The sequence below is a fragment of the Anabrus simplex genome, chromosome 1, assembly GCF_040414725.1.
Source record: "Anabrus simplex isolate iqAnaSimp1 chromosome 1, ASM4041472v1, whole genome shotgun sequence".
NCBI lineage: Eukaryota > Metazoa > Arthropoda > Insecta > Orthoptera > Tettigoniidae > Anabrus > Anabrus simplex.
The window spans coordinates 445,830,766-445,854,860 of record NC_090265.1 but is presented as its reverse complement, the minus strand read 5'-3'; the positions used below and the strand labels follow the sequence as shown (position 1 = coordinate 445,854,860).

Genomic DNA, 24,095 nt, shown 5'->3' with positions numbered 1-24,095 from the left:
TACACAAAGAACGTACCAGTAATTTTACCAACTGACTGTCAATGTCTAATCTCTAATCCAAAATAATGCAAAAGAGAAGCACTACTTACGTCACTCGGAACCATGCACGAACTGCTTATAGCGGAACATTTTGCCTGTGTCGAATACACATACACGTATACACAGAAAGAACTGGTTTGATTTTACGAATGAAGCCGTGATTAAAGTAAAAAAAGAATTACACCCTCTTTGTTATTCCAAATGCAGAAGATAATAATTATGCATTACACAGGTCGAAGCATTTTTCTACACTTTTGGATTACGATGCATAACAAGCAGAAATGTCAGATTTTCAAATAGAAACCTCTGTCAGGTTTGTATCGCAAAACAGCCTCTCTCCACATCGGATGAGGTTACTGGTGCATATTTAAAACGCACAATGTCTGACAGTGGAAATTCTTCTTCGATGGGCTCCAGGTCTCCGTTGCCACTGAGGACACTACTTATTTGCACAAGTTTATTGTACCCTGGACTCTTTAAGACGTTCCTTAATTTCGCCAAAACTTGTTTCCCGGGCTCCGCGGGAAATTCTCAAGCTTCTTGCCACTTGCACGAAGACTCAAGGAGAGTTACAGTTCGGAAGAGGGGAAGGGAATTTGCAACGGACATCAATATATTGTGGAATGTACCAATAAAGACCAACCGACTTATGGGCGGTGCGAAGATTTCAAGAAAGATAAGTGTAAAGGAAGAATAACAAGAAAAGAGTAAGACAGTTTTAGGCGAGGCAGGTCATGTTTGCATTCCGGATGAAGGAGCGAAAGAAATGAGAAAAGAAATATGCAAAGGAAACAGACACCATGATTTATACCGACGAATTAGGCCAGTTCTTCAATCAAGGCTATCATCTTGTGACATCGCTGACATCACATAGTAGTGCCAAACAATCACTACATCACATCCGACAGAAAAGAATGAGACCTACAAAAGACAAGATGGATTCTGAACGAGTAATACAACAGGAACACCGCAATGCCATGAACGACGGTTCCTACTTGAAGACGACAACAGGGGGTGCTAAAGACAGAATATTAGTGCCACCAGCGGTAAAGGAAAATCTACTTTATCAAGCTGTTCTTCATTCTCCGTCGACGGAACCTTTAAACGTTCAAACAAGCAGTTTAGGCAATTATTTATCATCCACGCCGATCTTGGAAGTTCTTGGGAAGAAACCAATACGATTTCAGCTGTCTACGCCCTGTTTTTCTTCAAGGCTGTTAAAAATAACGTACCGAGATAGAACCCTACGACACTTATTACGAAATTCGAAATCGTCCAATCAGTTACAGCGCTGTTTACTAAAGCTGAGATTTTTTATTGTAACTACCATTTTAATCAGTGTCTATGGAGAAAAGTACAAAATCGTGTTTTTGTTACTGCGTACAGAGAAAATGAAGAAATTCGACTCCACATTTGAATGTGTTGAGCACTAGCGCATGTTCTCCTAGAAATGATTGATGATGGTTGGCTATGTATTCAGGAGAACACGCCTGAAAAACAGAATCTACAGGTGTTTTATGATTATGTCGTCGAGATATACTAGCTGATGTACCCGTGCTTCGCTACGGGATTCTCACAAAGACTGACTTCGTGGTTTACCTAACTGAAGTCAACATAGGTCATTACAAAAACGTCAGCAGGAATGTAGCGATTGAAAGCAATGTTATCATATAAAACACTCGATCAAATGAAAAACCGCACACTTTCTCACTTTCAACGAACAGTACTACGGTGCTGATATAACAGTCCAAAGTTCCAGAGCTGGAATAACCAGGTCGCAGACTGCCGTGAACACTTCTCTGTCATTATTCCGTTACATATGCACACTACTCATTCCAATCAGTGCCTCAGAGTAGGGATTGAATAGCTCGAATGCTATGATGAACCCGTTTGTTACGTACCAGTAATATCAGAAAATGTATGAACCCGAGGAATGGCATGCTAAAGAAGAAAGTTATATAACTCCCCAGCTACTTCCCGCCAATATACAGGCAGGCTGTTACACTCGGTACGACGAGGCGAGTTAGCCGTGTGATTAGGGCGCGCAGCTGTGAGCTTGCATCCGGGAGATAGTGGATTCGAACCCCACTGCCGGCATCCCTGAAGATGGTATTGTGTGGTTTCCCATTTTCACACCAGTCACACCACGTTGTACCTTAATTAAAGCCAAGGCCGCTTCCTTCACACCCCTATTCCTTTCCTATCCCATCGTCGCCATAAGACCTACCTGTGTCGGTGCGACGTAAAGCAAATTAAAAAACCTCGGTACGCTGCAGTAATCCTATCTATCGGGGATGAGTGGAAACAGGAGACATAAAACACATCACAACAAACAATGGTCAATGTAATGTTATTGTTGATAAAGTTTATGAGCTTTCTATATTGCAGGCCTTCACATTAGTTTTCTTTCGACTCTGTGATATTAGGGCGTCTTACAAAATTATTTATATCGTAGACTGTAGTTCCTTATTCTCAGACTTTACATACCGATTTTCACTAAATTCTGTTTACCCATTTTCACATGACTCGGCGCTGATATGGACTTAGTAACAAAAATCCAAATTCATGAATATCTCTCTGATTATATGCGGTACGTAACAATGTATAAGACATAAGTGATCGGAAATTTAATAACTTCCTACATAACTACTACTAACTTACGACATAACTAAAGTTATGCTAGTTATGTAGTATTTGTCGATACGACCACTAATAACATAAATAACTTATTTGAGAATTACATTTCAGGCCTTCCCCTAAACTACCATTTCACTCCACGTGAATAAAATAATTTGTAGCCTAGATTGCAGTGGTTCATCACCCGACTTTACATACCGATTTTCATTAAATTCTCTCCAGCCGTTTTTTCGTGATGCGTGTACAGACAGACAGACAGACAGACAGACAGACAGACAGACAGACAGACAGACAGACAGACAGACATTACGGAAAAGTTAAAAAAAAATGCATTTCGTTGTTACTGTGGACATGACCGATACAGAAATACAATTCTTTTCAAATTCTGAGCAATGTACAGACAAAACTCTTATTTTATATATGTAGATATTTTCTGAATCATAGCTAAGAAAGAAAAACTTGACAATGGATTATCGCTATATAAACATGTAAATATTTTAAATCAGCATTAAAAAAAAAAAAAACTCGACAAAGTTACGTAAAGTGAACAAATATCTATATGGGGAATGCAAAGAAAGTACCTCGCCGTGGTCCTCCCAGGAAACGGTGCAAAGTCGGCTAAATGTATCTTACAATAGATAAAATTGACAGTTACTTACAAATTGCATTTTAATTCACTACCTCGATTACAAAGAAATATATGTTGTTCTGTACATGTCTATAAATACCGGAGTATATGAAAATCACAGCTCCGTGCAAGTGTTCCAACCCTTTCAAGAATGTCCTGCAGAGCTGACTAAAGTATTTTTTTTTTTTTTTTCGAGTTTCCTGGTTGTGGAACTTAAGAAGGCTAGTCTCCCTTTAACTTCCTTCGCACCGAGCTCGATAGCTGCAGTCGAAGTGCGGCCAGTATCCAGTATTCGGGAGATAGTAGGTTCGAACCCCACTGTCGGCAGCCCTGAAGATGGTTTTCCGTGGTTTCCCATTTTCACACCAGGAAAATGCTGGGGCTGTATCTTAATTAAGGCCACGGCCGCTTCCTTTTCACTCCTAGCCCCTCCCTGTCCCATCGTCGCCATAAGACCTATCCGTGTCGGTGCGACGTAAAGCAAAAAAAAAAAAAAAAAAAAAAAACTTCCTTCGCATACTTAGCTTCTGAAGACTCACAAATGCAAACAGCATCATCTTTTTCTTTAGCTTTTCGGGACTGATTTGTATAAGTTCAAAATTGCCGGCATAATAGCACGCCGCAAAAGCCAAGTACCCCACTGATGCACACTGGTTGCAGTGGTAGCGGCTGATCTGCGGCAGACTATTTGAATAAACTCATGCGACTGGGTGCTTTAATGAACACGTTCTTCACGGATCCTATTACTCTGCTCACATTTGAAAAAAGAAAATACTCCTGTATCAGCCACACGATGCACTTTTCTTTTCAATTTGCTTTACTTCGCACCGACACAGATAGGTCTTATGGCATCGATGGGATAGCAAAGGGCTAGGATCGGAAAGGAAGTGACCGTGGCCTTAATTAAGGTACAACCCCAGAATTTTCCTGGTGTAAAAATGGGAAACCACGGAAAATCATCTTCAGGGCTGCCGACAGTGGGGTTCGAATCCACTGTCTCCCGAATGCAAGCTCACAGCTACGTGACCTAAACCACGCGGCCACTCACTCGGTACGGTGTGCGCTTGCTGTACAGAACTTTCAACCCTTGAATGCTTTAACCACATTAGGTGCAGCGTCTGTAATAAATAAATACACTTTATCATTTCGGATGCCATCAGGCCACAGAAGCACCGCAGCATCATTACAAGCTTTAGCTAGTGTGTGACTGTTAGTTCATGATCATGATTTTGTAGTTCATTAAAAATCTTTATTTAAGTTATCTGCGAGACAATTTTGGATTATCACTTATTGCAGCTGGACAAAGAAAGTTGGCTACATAATTTGGTGGGTACCTTTTGGTTTAGCAGGTTAGATGTATTTCAATTATCCATGAAAACTTAAAAAGTACATCTTTTTCCCATGTAATTATGACACTTCTCCTTGTATCTAGTATATGCAAACACAATATTACTTACATTTTCTTGTCACGAGGGAAACGGAAGAAAGACCGCGCATTCTTCTCTGCTTCATAGTTACTGCAGCCAAACACAGCACATACCTTTCCCCTCATGTTGAGAGGAGATATCAAGGAATGACACACGCTACTATTTAATTATGTCAACTCACTGAAAACGCATAAATAACACCAAAAACTTCACACACAAATACACGTGCTCTTATGACAGAATCAATAATTCTCAAGTCATTCCGCTAGGGAGAGCTCTAATAGCTGTCCCTCGATATCTCGCTGAGTGTCGCATATTGTCTCTATTGTATTTGCTATGAAGTAATTAGTTCTCAATTTTTCCACTAAAGGCTCTGCTGCCGTAACAGATGACAAGGTCTGTCTGAGACAGACCTTGCAGATGAGGGCCAACTGCATGACGCGCATTGAATATCCACTATCGATAGTGCTAATTATCTCTCGCTCGTCGATATACATCGATGGCCCCGTCCAAGGAAAAAAATGTATTCCCCTTGGTTCCGTAGTTTCTTATTTTTGCGAAGATCGTGGCGTTGTTTTAAGATTGTTCAGTGACAGCATGTCATATGCCATGTGGCTTTTGTTGCAGATTGATGGGTAGACTAAAGAAAGCATTAAAACGCGTCAATGCACCCAACAAATAATGATTATCCGTTAATAGAAATATGGAGACAACAAACGTATAATAATAGACTTTACCTCCATAACAGTAGCTTTCTTGTTTTTGTTTCTTGACACTTCTGGCACTATCCTTGGGAGACTTTCCTGAGACCCTTTCTTCCACACAAACATTTCATTTTTTGTTTAGGAGTAGCACACGTTTTCCCAAATATTAATGTACTGACCAGAAAATCAGTTAGTTACTTCCCACAATCACGGAAATTATCGAAGAATTATTCCTTAATTATTACTTAAGTGTTAAGTACTTAATTATTAGGATGCATTGTTTCCAGCATCTAAATGTGATCTACCGGCAACAGCTTAATTTTAAAATTTTAAAATGTATGCATAAAAATGCTAAAATAATTTAGCAGAAGGTTAGGTTTTATAAATTACATTCAGTCTACATTTTTAGACCGGGTTTTGTTCTTTTACTCGCATTAATTTAGGGGAGAAACGGCAGCGCGTACTCAACATTACTAACCCAAGAAATAACCATATGTAAGTTCGACTGGCTACTGCCCACTTTCAAGCTTGTTCTTTATAAACAATAAAACACCCTGCTGTAAATCTGTGTAACAAGAAAGTCAAAAGCAGAACTCATCATCAGCTTGGGAAAATAGTGAAACATACTCCTTTATTTTTCATAACATGTACAATTTAGTTTGGGATATTCGTTTTTCATTAAGGTAACCCGCCCTCATACGAAGAAAATGAAAATATTAGTGTATATTTACTTGTATAGTTGTACCTTCACCGAGGTACGCACAAGTTCTAAGCATTGTGGCAACTGCGAACTTTCACACACTGTATTTAAATTCGCAACACATTATATTTCCATAAAAACGTGTTATACGATGGCAAATGAATAAATTCCACGAGAGGTATTACGTCCCTTGAATTTATATTACTCGCCACGTGAAGATAACATACCTAACCTAAACTATGAGGTCTCATTATCTTAATAACAGCTGTTTACGTAAATCTTGATGTGATAAATTTAAAGAACAAACGTGCAATATACTTAAATATAAAGTTCTGTCTTTGAAAAGTCGCAACTATCCAAAGAATTCTCCAAATCTTTATGAATTACATTCACAAGTACAATTTGTAACATTCGCTTAGCTCGCCTCAGTTGATCAGCTGATGGGCTTGACGCGCTTTCCACAGTACGGCCTGTATATTACGAAGGCAATGACAGAAAGTAGAGGCGCTTCACTACACCACGGAGTTTTAAATGGAGATTTGCTCAACCACACCTTACCCGTTCATACAATGCGGAGATCCCACATTCAACAATGCGCCATTGGAGATGTAACGAAATACTTTTCATATTTTTCATAGCGCTACCAAAAGTCGGAGGGTGACAGATAGGTAGAGTAGTACAGTAGTTGTCAAATACAATTCCTAATATGGTATTACATCACACTATTCAAGCTGTAGTTGTTGATGTTTCATTTAAAGGCTTTTGTCATCAGTTCTATGTACTCTCTGGATGTAGGTCGAGTGTAACAAAATTCAGTACTCAGAAATGAAAATGAAAATCCACAGCCTATTTTCAATCATTCGACAGCGTCAGGAATGGAATGAATGAAGCCCCCATCTAGCGAAGAAGATAGGAATTGTGCCGGCTGCCGAAGCCTGTCGCACTCCTCTGAGGCAATGATTAATGACTGACAGATGAAATGACATGATATTGGAGAGTGTTGCTGGAATGAAAGATGACAGGGAAAACCGCAGCACCCAGAGAAAAACCAGTTCCGCCTCCGCTTTGTCCAGCACAAATTTCACATGGATTGACCGGGAATTGAACCACGGAACCCAGCGGTGAGAGGTCGGCGCGCTGCTGCCTGAGCCACGGAAGCTCTAGAGTACTCGGACGTCGAGGAATAATAGAATAGATTTTTATTAAATAACCTTAGGTTGGAAACTTACAGTTAATATCCTTTTTGGCGTGATTGAGAATGAAACTATTACATTTCAATGTAATCGTAATCCTTTACAAAAAATTATTCTAAAGTGATACTGACCATGAACGCCTAAAGTATTATGTTACGTCTGATAGCATTCGTTCTAACGGTGTCCGTCGTTTTCTGTATGTTTTCAACTAAATGAGGTGGTACTAGAAAAGTAGCTTCCGTGACCATAGAAAGGGTATCGTTCAGCATTTTAATGGAGAAGAATGGGATGTCACTGAAGATACATTAGTTTCAAGGATACCCAGGAGTTCATGTCTCTCTAGTCCATGGATAGTGGTTACCGTGGTCAACGCCTTCCCACTGCGAGCTATAGAGTGTATGAAGATAATATTTCCTTGTTTAGAGAGAAACAATTCATAGCAGAGGATATACTCACCTGATATCGTATATAGAACCATAGACCTTTCGCATACATTTCAGGTACCGTGCTAAATTATCTTTCCGACAGATGGACGACCCCTTGGGAATGTGATTTGTGAACTGTGGACAAAAGAAAGCATACCATGATAAATTGCAATAACTTGTTCATGGAGGGCAGAGATTTGCGAGGGATTTCTTTTTACACATGGTCAGCAGCGAAAATACTCTAGGCAGATACTTCTTTACCGCAAGCAGTATGGAAAACACTGTCTACGCTAGGTCGTAGAAAATTATTTTCAGACCTAGCCTTTAGACAGGTTTTAGTCAATAACCAGTCCTCTCCCCCACAGAGAATAAAATGTATTTTCCCTGTAACACCCTTCGTAACTTATTTGCCACAGAACTCCTTAGAAAATAAATCCATGACCTTGCAATCAGAAACATGCACACTCAACTTATTAACTTGCTGCTTACATAGGAACCACTGAAATAAACATACTGAAGTATGTGAAAAGCTAATGAAACGTTTTCACTACTACTACTACTACTACTATTACTAAAATGTTTTCATTCCTCCCCTGAAGGGGGAGGCGGGCCTCTTAGACGGTGACGGCGTCTCACAGGCCGGGAGATTTGTTACGGTGAAGGAGATGCTCGGAGAAGGTGAGGGGTTTGGCGGCCGTGGCCTATACTAGGAACAGTCCCGGCATTCGCCTTAGTACAGGAGAATGGAAAACCACGGAAAACCATTCTCAGGACAGCCGACGGTTGGGGCCAGCCGTGAGGTCCAGCCCTGTCCCGTCTCCCGAATGCAGAGGCGTAGAGCCACGGTATAGCTGTGACCACCCCTCCTCTTCTCGGTTGGCCGGTCAGAGTGCAGAGCTGTTGGATCACGGACCAGGCGTGACCACTTATGGGCCGAGACCCACTCTGCATCTACCGACCACGTTTTCATATTTTTGTCATTCCCCGCGCGAAGGGCGGGGTGGGCCCCCTAGATAGTTACGCGATCTCTCGGGCGAAGAGCAGTGAAGAGAACAGTGAGACGCTTGAGATGTAGGAGATGGTAAGCGATGTGAAGATATTATAAAGGAGTAGAAAAGATGAGGCTTCTTGGCTATAGTAGTGAGAATAAGAGAGAGTTTGCGAGGGAAAGGAATACGGTTATACAATGCCGGAGTGTAGGTGATTGGAAAGGAGTGTGGCGGCTATCTGGTTTAACGAAGTGGTGAAGAGTCGGAGGAGGGCAGCTTGGAGAGGTAAGGGGAAGAAGGAACTAATAGATGGAGGTGGTGGGCAAAGAGAATAGCGAGACTGAGAAGGAGGTGCTGGCCGGGTGCGACGTGTAGATGTGCAAAGAGGGGAGCGGGAGGGTTCAACTTTATGGCGATGGCTGAAGATGTGGACTCCGTTGAGAAGAAGATGGCGGACGTCTGATTCCGTAGGTAGTTGTAGCCGGACCAAGAATGTAGGTCCAGTGGGATTTTTGATTCGAAAAGTCCTGTGTGACGGAATGCGTGCAGCGTGGAGTTCTCGTAGTATGGTTGATACAGAGATAGAAGGGTCGACACCTCGGATGACGCAGCTGTACATTTCTGGAGGTGACTGAGGTGGCGCTGGTGGCGATGGTAGTGGTGCGTCGGCGATCTGAACTTGTGGTGTAGCTGGTGCGTCTTGAAGTGGCTGACGTTGCAGATGTGGGGGGCGGGCTGGTGACATAAGTAAAAAAGAGGACATGATTGGGAAAGGATGAGAAGACGTAGTCGTAGTGAGAGAAGCAGAAAGACAGATGCGACTGGTGGTTGTAGTGAGGGTGGTGGTGGTGGTGGTGGTGGTTATCATTGTGGTAGGAAGGAAAAGATCGTAGATGGGGAGGCCAGCTGCCAGTGCGGAGTCAGCCTATGTGTTTTCTTGAGGTCGGCGGAGCTGTAATTAATGTTGAAGAGCCACCCGGCCGAGAAAAAAGTAGAGGGATTTGCGCAGATTGGAGATGTCCAATAACAGCGATGTCTTGTGCGACGTGTGTACGTTTTCATCTATTTCTAGTTTTCATTCCCCTCCCTGAAGGGGAGGGGCGGGCCACCCTGAAGGTAACGCCTTCACTCTGGCCAGGAGTTTCGGCAGGTTGGAGAAGGAGTGATGGTATGGGGAGGAGGGTAGTTTGATGTATAGAGTTAGGAGGTGTGTGCGGATGGTATTTAATTATCGGGGATGTGTGCAAGGAGTAATATAATAGGAAAGGAAGGTGGGTAAAGGAAGGGTTTTTTTGTTGTGGGGGAGGGCATATAATTTTTATTTTCATTTTTTTGAGGAGGAGGGCATATACACTGACTGACAGTGACAATGCAACACCAAGGAGGAGTGGTTCGAAAGGGATGAAAGTTGGGGAAAAAAACAGAGTCGGCACGGAAGAATAATTGATGTTTATTTCAAACAGATATGCAGGTTACACAATGCGCACGGCATCGACTCAGTAGGATGTAGGACCACCGCGAGCGGCGATGCACGCAGAAACACGTCGAGGTACAGAGTCAATAAGAGTGCGGATGGTGTCCTGAGGGATGGTTCTCCATTCTCTGTCAACCATTTGCCACAGTTGGTCATCCGTACGAGGCTGGGGCAGAGTTTGCAAACGGCGTCCAATGAGATCCCACACGTGTTCGATTGGTGAGAGATCCGGAGAGTACGCTGGCCACGGAAGCATCTGTACACCTCGTAGAGCCTGTTGGGAGATGCGAGCAGTGTGTGGGCGGGCATTATCCTGCTGAAACAGAGCATTGGGCAGCCCCTGAAGGTACGGGAGTGCCACCGGCCGCAGCACATGCTGCACGTAGCGGTGGGCATTTAACGTGCCTTGAATACGCACTAGAGGTGACGTGGAATCATACGCAATAGCGCCCCAAACCATGATGCCGCGTTGTCTAGCGGTAGGGCGCTCCACAGTTACTGCCGGATTTGACCTTTCTCCACGCCGACACCACACGCGTCTGCGGTGACTATCACTGACAGAACAGAAGCGTGACTCATCGGAGAACACGACGTTCCGCCATTCCCTCATCCAAGTCGCTCTAGCCCGGCACCATGCCAGGCGTGCACGTCTATGCTGTGGAGTCAATGGTAGTCTTCTGAGCGGACGCCGGGAGTGCAGGCCTCCTTCAACCAATCGACGGGAAATTGTTCTGGTCGATATTGGAACAGCCAGGGTGTCTTGCACATGCTGAAGAATGGCGGTTGACGTGGCGTGCGGGGCTGCCACCGCTTGGCGGCGGATGCGCCGATCCTCGCGTGCTGACGTCACTCGGGCTGCGCCTGGACCCCTCGCACGTGCCACATGTCCCTGCGCCAACCATCTTCGCCACAGGCGCTGCACCGTGGACACATCCCTATGGGTATCGGCTGCGATTTGACGAAGCGACCAACCTGCCCTTCTCAGCCCGATCACCATACCCCTCGTAAAGTCGTCTGTCTACTGGAAATGCCTCCGTTGACGGCGGCCTGGCATTCTTAGCTATACACGTGTCCTGAGGCACACGACAACACGTTCTACAATGACTGTCGGCTGAGAAATCACGGTACGAAGTGGGCCATTCGCCAACGCCGTGTCCCATTTATCGTTCGCTACGTGCGCAGCACAGCGGCGCATTTCACATCATGAGCATACCTCAGCGACGTCAGTCTACCCTGCAATTGGCATAAAGTTCTGACCACTCCTTCTTGGTGTTGCATTTGCTCTGTCAGTCAGTGTATATTTTTGTTTTTTTTACATTGATATTTAAATACGGTTTACAGTTTGACAGTACTTGAGATATTAACATAAAATAATGAGTTTTATCTTTACAGTCACGTATGAAGTTCCAAAGTTTAACGCAGTGCTGATTAGAAATTTTCCGTTGATTCCTTCGCCATGATGATCTCTTCTGAAGATAGAGGGGCCAATATGTGAAGAGTAATATTAATTTCGTGATGCACTCACAAGACGACATTTAACAGGATGTAAGTGTATGCAGTGATTAAACATATTGGGGAGTATGCGATGCTAGGATGTGGATGCAGGAGCTGAGGGGGCTGGGGATATGTTCAGACAAGGGTTTCTAACGGAGTAAATTGTAAGTGCGAATTTAGGCCGGAATGGGTGGTAAGAAAATGAAGATTAAATGTTTGGTTTGCTGCGGCTTGTAAGTGAGTGAGGACAAAGGGACGGTTGTAGGGATGGATATTTAGTAATGAAATTGTGACAAAACGAATTAGATCCTCTACTGTAGGTATTTGGAAAAGGGAACGGCTAGGTGACGTAGGTGGATCAATGGTTCTGATAGGGGCTATGAGTTCTGGTTGATTTCGAGGTGGTGCAGGGCGGCGACGGCAACGGCGAGAATACACTGGGTGATTACCTCCACAGGTATGGCATTGCGGGGGTTGATGCGTGTTGGGGCACCGGGGTGTAAAGTGATCTTGATTGCAATGTCCACATTTAGGAGTCTTGGCGATACACTGAATGGTGGTATGCTTATCGTAGATGAGACAGCGCTCACACCGGACGGCTTGTGGTGGTGGGGCACGAGATGGTTCCACTTTATGGTGGTGCCTATGTATAGAGACCCCGCCGGCCAAAATACGGTCGACATCTTCGGGCGATGGCAGAAGAATTCTCACCATATAGGTGGGACCCGTCAAGTTCTTGATTCTGAATGCCTTCTTGACTGGGATGCCTTCCGCGTGAAGTTCGGAGATTATTGTTTCTTCCGTAATTGAGGGGTCAACACCTCGTATTACACAGCTGAGAAGGCGGTAGCGTGGCGGGGTCGGGGGAGTTTTGATGGGTTGAGGAGAGAGGAGTTGAAAAGGGGTAGTTGATCCAAGTTGGTGAGCTCCTATTGCAGTGGTGAGTTGAGTGGCCACGATGTCCCTATTAACTTGAATGATGACTCAAGTTGTTGTTTGTCGGATATCCGCTATATCCTCACGGCGCATATTAAATCTGAGCAGGGTGGAGAAAATAGCGTTGGGAGACTGGAACTCGGGGGGCAGGATTTGACAGTAGAAATGAATGCGTTCCTGAGGGGGTAGGTTGAAGCAAACGTGAATAAACGATGAGACGTCTTGTGCCGGATACGGATGAAAGTCCAAGTGTAAAGGGGGTAATAGTGGCGGGTGGAGAATTGGCAGAAATTGGCTGATTGATGACGGCCATGGACTGCGGAGGCGCACTTGTATTGTCTGTCGATGGTGCTGGGTTCGGTGCCAGAGCAAGGCGTCGTGGGGCTTGTTCTTCCTCCGGAGCAGACTGTGGAGAAAACCTCTTAAACTGGAAGTGAACTGTAGTGTTGTCCCCCAGCGAAGCTGTTGTCGTGGGAATAAATCTGGCCTGGTGGTCAGGAGCGGCAAAACTAGACAGTACGGCTGAGTGGTAAGCTGCTGCAGCTGTTTGACTGAAGTCAGTGGCGGTGGTGGTAGTGGCTGTCGTGGTCGTTGCTGTAGAGGTAGCTGGACGATAAGGTTGATAGCGATGCATAACGAAGAGTGGTGTTACGGTAGTCTGAGGAAGTGCAGTACGACTGGAGATGAGCTCGCCCTGAGGTGATACCTCTCGGAATTTCTTCTGTCCACCTGGTCAGAACACTGAGTTACGGTGTAGAAAAACCGTTGGACGGCGAAGGATGATGTACGTTTTCATGACATAATGTCCTTATACATAAGCCTTTGATGGTCTTCAAGCAGGGGTACGTAATAATCATTTATGCATTTCTGAACTAAGTTCCAGCACTTATGCATTGCAATATTAAGGGATAAGAAAAGGAACTGACCGACTGACTGCCTGATAGGGAAATAAAATTGCTTAATTATCACCAGACAAGAGTTAAGAGACCAGTCGACAGAATTCAGTATGTGTAGCATCAGACAGATTCCCGGGATCTCGTAGTTTGTATAGTTGCCAGAAGATGGCAGCCTCTATTTATGTTACTGGTAACTAGAATTCTCATATTTCTGAATATTTCATAGTCATTGTATCTGCTGTGAGATAGCAGTTGTACGAATGGTCTATATGTTCGAGGACTACCGCCTCAAGAGCAGTGTCCAGGAGCGTGAGACATTGGGTCGGGGGATACAACCGGGGAGGACGACCAGTACCTCGCCCAGGCGGTCCCACCTGCTATGCTGAACAGGGGCATAGGGTGGGAAGCGGCCGTAGCCTTCAGTAGGCACCATCCCGGCATTTGCCCGGAGAAGAAGTGGGAAACCATGGAAAACCACTTCGAGGATGGCTGAGGAGGGACTCGAACCACCTTCTACCCAGTTGACCTCCCGAAACTAAGTTGACCCCGTTCCAGCCCTCGTACCACTTTTCAAATTTTGTGGCAAAGCCGGGAATTGAACCCGAGCCTCCGGGGGTGGCAGATAATCACACTAACCACTACACCACAGAGGGGGACATTATTATTATTATTATTATTATTATTATTATTATTATTATTATTATTATTATTACTGGTTGGCTTAGTAAGTCGTCCTGTGAGTCGGGATACCAGTTGTTAGGGAACAGGAGTGGTCATCTCGGACATATTCCGAGTCCTGGCCCTCCTTGTGCTCAGGTGGCTAGGACTATTCAATCCACCGATGGCCCCTAACCCGTTAGAGGAGAGATCCTGCTTTTCAGAATGTACCGAGCTTAGAACGTGTTAAGCAAGCCTCGGACCTATGGGAGTAACGGAGTCCCACTTCCATTTGACAGGCGAGGGACTCCTTGGAAACAATTTGGCGAACAAAACGGAATTCGATGTGGAGCTATTAATATTAATGAGGCTTAAGAAAGTAGAACTGTTTTATGAAGGAGAATAATGGACTCTGTGATTGAGGGTAAGAGAAGTAGAGGGGGATCAAGAAGACTCAAGACTCATTATCTTATTATTTACAAATAAGATATGTGGAACTAAACGAGGGCACAGAGCTAGTTGCAAGCAGAGGATTGTGGAGTGTGTTTAGTCCTCAGCCCGAAGGCTGGTTGGATCATCAACAGTTCTACCATCAGCTGTCAAAGATGGCCTATGCATCACTGAAGAGGCGTACTAGGGAAATGAGGAGTGATGTAGTTTCTCGTTGCTTTCCTCACTAAGCTAGAAGTCTGCCAAGCTCACTGAAATGCATGCACGAGCTGACCCTATGAGCAACATTTTCACACTATTCGTAACAGGGACTGGCTGCATAAGGAGTGGTATTACCAGCATTGCTCATACCTCAACTCAGTTTCATATTGTCAAAGCCAAGGGTAAAACTGAGACAGATCAAAGAAAGTAGGTTTAGTAAATTCACAGAGGCTTGAAGACTGAACACTGAAAGGCATAACCGTCTATAATGAAGATAAGATAATACGTAAACAGGTTGTTATTATTATTATTAAGGTCATATTTATTTTCTTTTAGCGCGTATATAGAAAAAGAGTAATAATCTGTCTAATTATCATGTATTCAGTTTTAACTTGAATTCTATAGCTTCAGTTAATCTGTTATAATTGCAATACTGATCCCTTATTGAAGTGCTCATTTAATCAGTCATCTATTCGAACGTATAAGGAAGATTTCATTTTATTAAGACTAGTAAATGGCAGGGAAAATCTACATTCAGTAGCAGATGTCTAAATTTCTGCCGGGAGCTTGGTGTTCGGGTGTGTTTGCTCGCCAGCTAAGTTCAGAAGGAGGAATTTCGACATGACGTACACAAAGCAGAACAAGGAAGCAATATAACTCCAACGGCGAGACCAACGGACAACATTTCGGAGGCCCGGTGAGAGGCTAGAGGAGCTGCAAATAGACGTTTGAAGTAAGCGTCGAGTACGCGATGTGTTGAGCCAATGAAATGATAGAGCAACAGTCAGTTTAGCTAGGCATTGGTCTATGCAAGTGATGGTCCCGATCGAGGATACAACGGCGTCTTAGAGGACGAACTACCGGGCGAGATGGCCGTTCGGTTTGGGCCGCGCAGCTATGAGCTTGCATCCGGGAGATAGTGGGTTCGAACCCCACTGTCGGCAACCCTGAAGATGGTTTTCCGTGGTTTCCCATTTACACACCAGGCAAATGCTGGGGCTGTACCTTAATTAAGGCCACGGCCGCTTACTTAGCATTCCTAGGCCTTTCCTGTCCCATCGTCGCCGTAAGACCTATCTGTGTCAGTGCGACGTAAAGCAAATAGCAAAAAAAAAAAAAAAAAGAGGACGAACTGATAAAAGCGATGTGAGCGTGAGCTAGGTACCCTATTATTCAGCGAGATTCTGTGCAGGTAACATCGAGAAGTATTATTTACGCGAGTGCGGGTGAGAACTTATATTTCTTGATCGTCTGGGGACGTGAACTTTGGTTTAAGACGCTCAGTCTGCACGTCAATTATTCAAGATTTTAAACTTTTGAGAATGGCCTTTGTTTTTCGATTTCCGGGGGAAGAACAGTTTACAGATAGTCATCCAAAAATTTAGTAGCTTGCCGGTGTAAACAGATTTTACGAGGACATCAAACTCAGCAATTTCCAGTCCAGCCTTTAAATGGGAAATATTTGACCTAGTTACGGGATTAGATAAGATAAGTTGTTCCGCGACTGAATGGCAACTGGTTCACGGTCAGTGGAAATTACCCCGGCTGTAGTATTCTAGTGACTGGTGGGTTAATCTTGACCGAGTTTTCTACGTCGTGGACGTCGTGTTTTAAGAACAACATCCAGAAGCAGCGACGGAGACTACAAGATCACCACTTCAACGCCAGGAGAATGGAGACTCAAGGACTGATTCGGTTCTTTACTGGAGGCACCACTTTCGATATGGCTGGCTAAAACGATGGGGTGCGGGCTGTCCTGAAAGGCCGGCGGAGATAAGTCAACGAAATAGATGAGTACAGAATTTTTAATGTAATTACGTGAGTGTGAACGTATTTTAATGTTGTTAAAGGGGATAGCTTAGTTTTAATATTTAATTTCAGTACATTTAGCTTTTATTTGCAAGGACTACGTCCTACTTAAAGTAAACGTTAGGAAGCTTGTTAGTATAAATATAATTTTAACGTAAATGTGGACCGTTTGCATAAGGTCACAGCTTGCTTTCTTTCCATTGTAGGCAGATTTCTGAGTGGGTTGCGTCATTTCTTTTTACGAGTCAGTTTCTTATTCTGAGCCATGATTTGATGTTTTGCTTTGATGTTTGAGGCGCAGTGTACATCTCGGGGCTTAAATGTAAATGTAAATGTATGTATGTTTAGTCCTCAGCCCAAAGGCTGGTTGGATCCTCAACAGCTCCGCCATCAGCTGTCATAGATGGCCTAGGCATCACTGAAGAGGCGTACTAGGGAAATGAGGAGTGAGGTAGTTTCCCGTTGCTTTCCTCACCGAGTCAGAAGTTGCTATTACATATCAGTCTACCGAGCCCACTGAAATGCATGCACCAACCAGCCCTATGAGCAATATTTTCACACCATTCATAGCAGGGTCTGGCTGCAGAAGGAATGGCATTACTAGCATCACTCATACCTCAGTCACTTTCATTTTGTCAAAGCCAAGGATAAAGCTGAGACAGATCAATGAAAGTAACAAAATTGCTCTAGCCTATACCAGAAGACATAGTGCACTGTAAACACTAGGTCCTGCCAGTAAAATTTTAAATTAAAGTCAGGAAGGACTAGAGTGATGTATTAAGGGGAGCTCAAAGCGTACGGAAACATTCCGTGACGTTTTCTGGGATTTATTGCATGATGTGTGAATGAGAATGCGTGAAATGGTGGAGTTTGGATCCACAAATGTTGATACTTCATGACTATTTGAATATCAAGATGTGTGTAAATTAGTGTTTGATTCACGAGTTCCTCGAACCCAGTTTCGTTTTCTGAGTTCGAATAGTTAGAATCAATTTTTCTGTAAAATTTATTATTATTATTATTATTATTATTATTATTATTATTATTATTATTATTATTATTATTATTATTATTATGAGTTTCTCGAGTTGTATGACTGAGATATTTCAGTAACTTTCAGGTGTTCAAATATGATCGATTGCCTATGTGGCAATTTCCTAGTTTCAGATTATGATATTTATTACAGAGTTGGTCACTTTATCATTCAAGTTTAGCTTTACGAGCGTGAGTGCTTTGATTTGTGACCAGCGCGGTCGTGTTTCTTTTCATGCGAGCGAATATTAGGCGACATTTCGTATACTTATTCAGTTTTGGTAACTTTAGGACAAGTGATATGGCTTAGTGTGATTTTGAGTAAGAGGACGCGTTCCTCATTTGTAAGGTCTGCATCTTCGTGTTTTTGTGATTTGCCTCAGTAGACTGTTGAGCAGCGTGTGTAAAAGGGTTGGACCCTGTGTTTTTGGTATTTGCTACTTTATTTTGGGGAGTCATTCCACCGTGTATTGGTGAGGGTGATATGTGCGTCTACCGAGGAGAGTTTATTTAGCGGCCTATACTTCGTGATGATTTTATTGGTTTTTGTCCATGTCACTACGTGTTGCAGTAGACGAGATGTTTTTATATCGCGCGACGTTTTGTTTAGTTTTTCTTTCATGATATTGCCGTGCTGAGGAACATTTGTCATGTGACTTATTTCAGGAACCAACGTTGAATTATGTGTTGAAAGTTAAAGCCTCCTCTGTTATTTTTTATGAATTTGTATCATGTAATTTATTTCAGTAATCCACGTTGATTTGTGCGTGTCGTTATGAAGTCCACCAGTTGATTGCTTCTGTGTCATATATTTTATTTCAGAAACCTACGTTGAATAGGACGTGTTGCTTAAGGAGTAAACTTATGTTTCCTTATATTTTCCATCGAGGCTTTGAAGGAATGAGAGTTGCGTGAAAGCCGCATACTTTCTTGGTTAGCCCTGGAAAATATGACATGTTTTTGTTCCTTTGATTGTGTATATTTGCCATTTTTGTGATTTTATTGTGTGTGGTTCCGACCCATAGTGTTCTGTTGTGCTCATGAGGTCGCTCGTGATTCGAGGTGTATATATTTTGGTAGGACATTTTACCCCCCCCCCCCAGGGTGTTAAACATTGTACAGTTAGATTAGTTTTTGTCTCCCCTTTGCGCATTAAATCACGTCTTTTCTTAAGGTTTTAGGGACCCCACTGCAATGTCAGGGGTGCAGGAAAAGGGGAACGTACTCATCTACAGTTCAAAGTGTTAACAGAATATAAAGCCAGATTCGTGGTGCGAGCACGAAAGCCCAAGGTGTAACATTAATGAAACTTTAAGATTTGATTTGATATGTTAAATATGTGTGTCGGCATACATTGTATATTTGTAATATATTTTTGATTCTCAAGATGGACTTTATCAAGCTGAAAGAGAAATTCTGAGTCATGTAAAAATTTGGATCATTTGATACTTTTGCTATTTTTTTCATATTTTCTTGTTTATCTTAATAAACAAATTTTCCTCCAAAACTGACGTCATGCCTCGCCTTGCTTTATTTGTAGCTTTTAGTGGACTTCACCGTGTCCATATTAGTTATATGCTCCCCATCAAATTTCCAGGGTGTATGTTTTCTTAGGGAGTGGCTGGGAGAACGCCTGGGAGTGGCTGACTAGTCTGGAGCAAATTACTTTGATGGTAGAAACGGGGACAATACGCCTAAATGCAGTTGAGGGTTGTAGTGTAGTTATTTTATTAGATAGTATCTTGCTTGCTAGCCTATATTCGTGTGTTATCTTTGTGTAATTATTTCGATATTTCGTCATTTAACTCAACGGCAGTTTTCATTTCTATTAGAGCATATTAGGGTATAATAATAATAATAATAATAATAATAATAATAATAATAATAATAATAATAATAATCTATATATTTACCAATTTATATTTTTGATGTAACTACATTTCCTTAGTTTCAGTTAGACTGTTACTACTATTATTTTAAAATGTGATAGTACATATAACACACCCCCGAATTATATGTAGAAGTTAGAGATATTATTGTCAGTATTCAATTTATTATTATTATTATTATTATTATTATTATTATCAGTATTTCATTTGTATATTTTGCCATTTATATTGGTAAGCTGGAAGATATCCACATATGTAGGTATGAGTAATTTGTTTTGCACGAGTGGGAAAACATTGCTTTAATAACTCTGGTAATTTGAATGAGTCATATGGCTACCTCAGTGTTTGTTGTGATGTACTTGTGTCGGGTAATTCCATTAGTCATGTATATATCCCAGCCTGATGAGATGAGCTTGTTGTTGTACCAGGGAAATTTGATGATTCATGTAAAACTCCCGAGTGTTTGTTTATAACTTGGGAGAAAGAAGAGGTTTACTCATGATTGACTGGCAAGCACCAATCCAGACGTATCATCTGAGAGGAGGGGGATGTTGATGTCTATAAAGGTTGATCATACGGCGGCAACCAGGACATTGTAAGAGACATTGTAAGGGTGATTGTAGAGGTGATTGTAATGGAACAAGAAGGAAGATAACTACAACTACAACTACAACTGACGCACTGTACGGGAAGGAAGTGGTGCTGATACACGGTACTGGAATGACACGGCTGCAATGGACTGGACTTCAAACGTTCGTGGAGCGTAGTCTTGTTATGTTCGTGGAAAGTGGATGATTGTAGAGAGTGCTTGCGCATTAAGTATTGTAGCACTTGTGGCGGCCTAGCATTATATGTTGGTGAAAGCTATCTCAGACTTTCCATAAATTTATATGTTGAGGATCGACAGACGTGTGTATATATCTTTACAACAAGTGTTAAAATATGTGAACACAGTAGTACAAGGTACAGTATCTGTGTGATGTGATAACTGCCGATTATGAGAATCGGTAAGTCGAATTGATATAGAGACAGTGAAGGGTATTTATCTTCATACATGTACATTGTTCATCGGACCATCTACAAATGGTAGCTTAGTTATCGCTTTCGTTTTCCCACGATTTTCATTATTATTGTTGTTGTTGTTGTAAATATGGAGTCTTCCAGCAATATTTTATGTGTGTTTTGTATGTATAATGTTGTATGTTGATGAGGTGCTCATGCACGGAATTTGTTAAGAATATAGTTAGCTATTTTAGAATCAGTGTTATTGATGAACCTAGGTGCAGTTCCTACCTAATTAGTCGTTTTCAGGAGGTTAGGTAAGGCCTGCAGCAGATGTACCAGTACGCAGCATTATGTACACGCCCTGGGATATAAAGTTTATCATGCTCTTATCTAAATTCGAGGGATCCATTCTGGTGAACTCTGGCGCCCATACTACGGACATTTCGGTTAATTATGCTTATTAATGTTATTAAGTTTTTGAGTAATTTTATTTATATATTTTTATTCATGATTTTATTATTATTATTTATTATTATCATCATCAAAAAGTAGTTACAAAAATTAGGACACACCTAATTAGGATAATACTGTAGTGTAGCTACTTTATCAGGTAGTGCCTTGCTTGCTTTATTGTTGTTAAATCTTTGTGTAGACCCGTTTCTCTAAAGTGAGATGAATCTTCGGAGCGAGGTATTACGACCGGACGTCCTTCCAGATCTCATCAGAAGAGTTAATATGCTGAAATAAATGACGTGATGTGATTATGGTGGTGATTTTAGTTTTAAGATGAAGTACAACTTGGTAATCATCGTCTCTGAACCAGTTAAATAGGTATTACCATGGTAGTAAAAAGGGAGAGAGTGAAACTCAGTGCCGTCACATAGCCTATTCCTGTCGAATAGGACCAAACGGTGCATTCAATATATGCCCAATCAAAAGGGGTGTCCAGGATATATGGGTGTCCGAAGTGAGGGGGTTCACTGTAGAAGGGAAAGAGGAGGGTAAGGAGAATGTGGTAATTTTCACGTTGATACCAACGACGTAAGGCAAGCAGGAATAGTGCATAGTTGGGGATGTGTGACTGCGCGGGTGAAAATTAAGCAGCGAAAATTGCTATCACTGGTATACTCTGTAGGAGGGGTACTGACTGGAGGTTGATCAGGGATTCAGTGGGTATGTGAGAAATAAGAAGTGAGATTTGCAGATCCTAATGGGTGGGTAGGAGATACGAATCTACGTTCAGGTGGCTTCCGCAATCGCACGTGTAAGTTACGGGGTTTGTTTAGAAGAGTTATAGGGAGGTACATTCAGGGAAGCAGGCTGGTCTAGGGGACGGCGATGAGAGTATACTGTGCTGCAAGTCAAGTAAAGGTAACATAAAGTTGCCAATCTTAAAATGTAGAAGTATTGAAAAGAAAGAGGTAGAATTAAGTAATTTAATAATATCTATATTTACCAAATATTGTAGACAGGAGTTGAATCATGGTTGTGAGGCGATCTTATGGATGCGGATTTTTTTATATCGTAACGACAGCATTGGAACGGTAGCAGGGGGAGTATTCGTACTGATAAAAGACGAATTTGTAAGCTACGAAAAGTTAAGGACCAGAAAAATGAAAATCTAGGTGTAAGGCTCATATCTAAAGATGTTTTTGAGGTGTACACACCTGGATACGGTGGCTCTGATGTTGATGCGGAATAATGATAGCTATGTGAGAAACGACGCAGGACGGAACGTTATTATAGCGGGTGACCTCACTTGGGAAAGTAGTCCGAATGGCAGAAAGCATGATCAACAAATGGTAAATTAGTTAATCTGGCAAGGAGAGCTGAATCAGAAAATGATGGAACCAACTAGAGAGCAAATATTCTAAACGTGGTGTTGATGAAACCAGATAAGAGTTCTATAGAGAAACTGAAATGATAGATGGTATAACTAACCATGAAACTGTTTTCGTCGTAATTTAAAAGAAATGCGATAGAAACAAATGTTGCAAAATCAGGACTATTAGGCAATACCATATGGTTGATAAGAGGGGCATGTGGACAATTTTAAACAGCAATGTTGATCAGTGGAAAGTGGTATATATTTCTTTTTACGTCGCACCAACACAGATTGGTCTTATGGCGACGATGGGATAGGAAAGGGCTAAGAGTGGGATGAAGTGACCGTGGCTTTAATATTAAAGTAGTTCGTACTCACTACCTCCCGAATGCAAGCGGACAGCTAAGTGACTGAAACCGCGCACCCACTCGCTTGGTAAATGGTAAATAAACATGTAAACAGCCTATGAGAACAATTGTTGAGGAGTGTGAAAACAGGTATTTTACCTTTTAAAGCGGTAAGGACACATTATATTACAAAAGGAAAATAAAGAGATTTAAGAATAAGGTGCAGATTAAAAAGAAAAAGTTAGAAATGGTTTCGGAGTAAAAAGAGATTGAAGGAAATGAAATGAAACTGAATTTAGCGATAAAAAAGCCAGCTAAGGATAACATGATAGCAAATATAATAGGCAACCATATAAATTTTAGGGAGCAATAGAAGAAAATGTATAGATACTTTAAGGCAGAAACAGCTTCCAGGAAGGACATTCCAGGGATCATAAATGAACCAAGGGTAGTGCATATCTAAGGACTTACAGAGGACAGAAGTATTCAGTCAGCAGTAGTAAAGATAGTATGATGGATATAAGAATAATGTCCAGGTAGAAGAAGTTATTCATGCTGGTGAGGTAATAAAATTTACCTATGGTAATTAATATATTTACAAAAAGCTACAACATTTAAAGTTAGAAAAGCAGCTGAGATTAATAAGATTTCTGGGGATATATTAAAGGTAATATCTGAAATACTTGATTAATGTTTACGTGAAAATGCTATAACAAATGAATTGAGTGTTACTATCGTAGTCTCAGCGTTTGATAAACTTAAAGCGCATAAATAGAGGCCAGTCAGCTTGATATGTGTTGCATGTGAACTTTGGAAAAGCATTGTTTCTGATTGTATTAGCCACGTTTGAGAAATTGCTAACTGGTTTCATAGAAGACAGTTCGGGTTTAGGAAAGGTTATTCCAGCAAGATGTAGCTGACATTTTAGATTCAGAAGGTCAAATGGACTGTACCACTATTGACCTATTCAAGGCTTTTGATAGGGTAGATCATGGGAGACTGCTGACGAAAATCAAGGGCTACTGGAAGTGACAAATGCCTGGTTGAATGGGTGGCTAAATTTCTAGAAAAATAACTCAGAGAATTAAAGTAGGTGAAGTAATATCTGATCCTGCAACAATTAAGACGCGGGTCCCACGGGGCGGTATTATTGGACCGAAATGTTTTCTTCTTCTTTATCTGTTTACCCTCCAGGGTCGGTTTTTCCCCTCGGATTCAGCGAGGGATCCCACCTCTACCGCCTCAAGGGCAGTGTCCTGGAGCTTCAGACTCTGGGTTGGAGGATACAACTGGGGAGGATGACCAGTACCTCGCCCAGGCGGCCTCACCTGCTATGCT

At 42.2% G+C, this 24,095-nt stretch overlaps 1 protein-coding gene across 2 annotated transcripts in view; it reads right to left on the bottom strand.

Moving 5' to 3' along the window:
* LOC136867204 (probable tubulin polyglutamylase TTLL2) overlaps positions 1–24,095 on the bottom strand; it is a 226,125-nt gene that overhangs the window by 85,629 nt on the left and 116,401 nt on the right. For both annotated transcript variants that reach the window (XM_067144338.2, XM_067144345.2), the window contains one exon: positions 7,785–7,888. In XM_067144338.2, the coding sequence (XP_067000439.2) occupies positions 7,785–7,888 (104 nt within the window). The remainder of the gene's footprint in view (positions 1–7,784; positions 7,889–24,095) is intronic.